The sequence below is a fragment of the Octopus bimaculoides genome, chromosome 24 (genome assembly GCF_001194135.2).
Source record: "Octopus bimaculoides isolate UCB-OBI-ISO-001 chromosome 24, ASM119413v2, whole genome shotgun sequence".
In the NCBI taxonomy this organism is placed as follows: Eukaryota; Metazoa; Mollusca; class Cephalopoda; order Octopoda; family Octopodidae; genus Octopus; species Octopus bimaculoides.
Window position 1 is genome coordinate 26,268,239 of NC_069004.1, and position 2,683 is coordinate 26,270,921.

A 2,683-nucleotide genomic window follows, 5' to 3' on the forward strand; every position below is an offset into this window, starting at 1 on the left:
AGAGAGAGAGAGATAGAGAGAGAGTGAAGGAGAAAGAGGTGGGGAGAAAAAGTTGGTAGAACAAATAACATCTGAATCTATATACATTCGCGTCCAAAATGGAGACGTGTACCAACTTTTCGACGTGGCTGGCTTGATAATAGTAGAGAGAGTTCTCTTAGCATGAAACGTTTGGTAGCTTTGTTAACCCTCAAATAAAGAATATTTATGCGCCAATGTGGTGCGGCGTTGAAGACTTACATCTCTTCCCCAAGATGAAAATGTAACTCAAAGGTCACCATTTTAACACTGTTGTCGAGAACAAAAGGGAATCGCAGAAAGTCATCGATTCGCTTAAGGAAAACGACTTCCAGGCCAGATTCCAAGGGTGGCTGGCACGCTAGGACTGATGTATTGCTGCGCAAGGTGACTATGTTAAAACATAGATAAATAAGTTACTTCTTATTACATATAACTAGTCCGGGCACTTTCTGATGCCACCTCGTACTTACTCATACTTATATATCGAGATGTTCATTAATACACATATACCGACACAGTCATAATTATTTTCTACTCTAGGCACAAGGCCCGAAATTTTGGGGAGAGGGCCAATCGATTAGATCGACCCCAGCACACAACTGGTTCTTAATTTATCTACCCCGAAAGGATAAAAGGCAAAGTCGACCTCGGCAGAATTTGAACTCAGAACGTAAACACAGACGAAATACAGCTAAGCATTTCGCCTGGCGTGCTAACGTTTCTTATTTCTTTACTGCCCACAAGGGATATACACAGAGGGGACAAACAAGAACAGATTAACGTATTAAGTCGATTATATCGACCCCAGTGCGTAACTGGTACTTATTTAATCGACCCCGAAAAGATGGAAGGCAAAGTCGACCTCGGCGGAAATTGAACTCAGAACGTAAAGACAGACAAAATACCACAAAGCATTTCGCCCGGCGTGCTAACGCTTCTGCTAGCTCGCCGCCTTACCGACACACTCATAATTGTTTACGCATACATATATGTAATAAGGCGGTGCTCCAGCATGGCTGAAGTCTAATGACTGAAACAAGTAAAAAGATAAAAAAAAATAAGGATATGCTAATATACCCACATGCTCATTCGTACCCGCATTCATACTCGCATAGATCCACACGGGTACTTACGGATAACCCTTCTCATCCTTTTCCCTCATACACCCCCTATTAAACTCAACCTATATAATCTGCATCCTCCCCACCCTTATCCTACATATTCACATGACATACACTATGAATTTTCAAATGGTATTTACATACAAATAACAGTCGGACACATACACATTGCCTCATGCGCATACAAAAGCACACATACAGTCTCTCATATATATCCACATATACATATTTATTCAAACATGTCTAAGCATATTTTTATTATCTAAGTAGACGCGTCTTTAAAAATGGGGGTTTACACACAGGCATACACATACTTATGCATGGAAATATACATATCTAAAACACTTGTATTCGTGGTTATCACACACATGTCACACATATACATACACATGTAGGCATTCACTTATGTATGCACACTTATGAATAAACAAACATGCGTTCACATTTAACACACACACACACATGAATACACGTAAATACATTCACACACATATGTCGCTTACATATATTCAGGTTCTTATAAATTCATAAATAAATACTATTATTATAATAGCCACATCTCCCCCCCTCTCTCTCTTTCTCTCTCTCACTCTCTCTCTTACACACACAGAAAAATCATATACGTGTATTCATATACACAGAAACAAACTCACAGTACATGCGCACGTACAAACACACATCTTCACATTTACATGCATATATATTATTACTCAGGGAAAAAAATAAATATCTCCTAACAAAAGAAAACGATTTGAGAGGACAATAAATTCACCGCGAAGATTTGTCTGTCTATAGATGTTCAAGACAGGTGTTTCAGTAAGTATTTTCAAGAACTATTCAACACTCTTCGACAGCGTTTATATAAAGGCAATTTATAAGACGCGATTCGTTTTCTGAAATATTTAATCGCTTAAAGATTTCTGGGACCGTGTTGTGTAATACACTGGCCCTAAAAAATAAGATGACTATCGGCGCAGCATTTACGGTCACGATTCTTCTCGTGATAATGGCAGAAGGTACGTATGTCTGTAACTACATATAGTATGTGTATGTTTTTATATGAGTTTATTTGTTTTAATGTATGCGTGTAAGTTAGTGCATATGTGTGTTTGATTGTGTGTATGTGTGTGAATATTTATTTTGAGTTTAAAAACTAATTACATGTTAACTATGCAGTTAGACATCCTCATAAGGAGAAAAGCTATGGAGGTCGGGGAATATTCAAATAATATATATAGATATACGCACACACTTATGTGTATATATATATACATATATATACATATATATATACATACATACACATACACACACACATATATATGCATATAAACATCTATCTATCAATCTATTCAGTCAAATACGTAAATTATTTGAATGACAAGGGAACAGGAATTACATAATTACCTTACAGCTGTTTCTGCTGTGGGAAATTGTGCTTTCGGAGGTAAGTGCTTGTGCATAATCATATTGCAATAAATGAGTGTGTGTGTGTGTGTGTGTGCGTGTGTGTGTGTGTGTGATATATATATACATATATA

The 2,683-nt window shown here is 37.2% G+C and overlaps 1 protein-coding gene across 1 annotated transcript in view; it reads left to right on the plus strand.

Annotated features, from left to right (window-relative positions):
* Positions 1–1,962: 1,962 nt before the first annotated feature.
* LOC106882675 (uncharacterized) overlaps positions 1,963–2,683 on the plus strand; it is a 48,493-nt gene continuing 47,772 nt past the window's right edge. Inside the window, exon 1 of the mRNA XM_014933438.2 lies at positions 1,963–2,158. Within this exon, the coding sequence (XP_014788924.1) occupies positions 2,104–2,158 (55 nt within the window). The 5' untranslated portion in view covers positions 1,963–2,103. The remainder of the gene's footprint in view (positions 2,159–2,683) is intronic.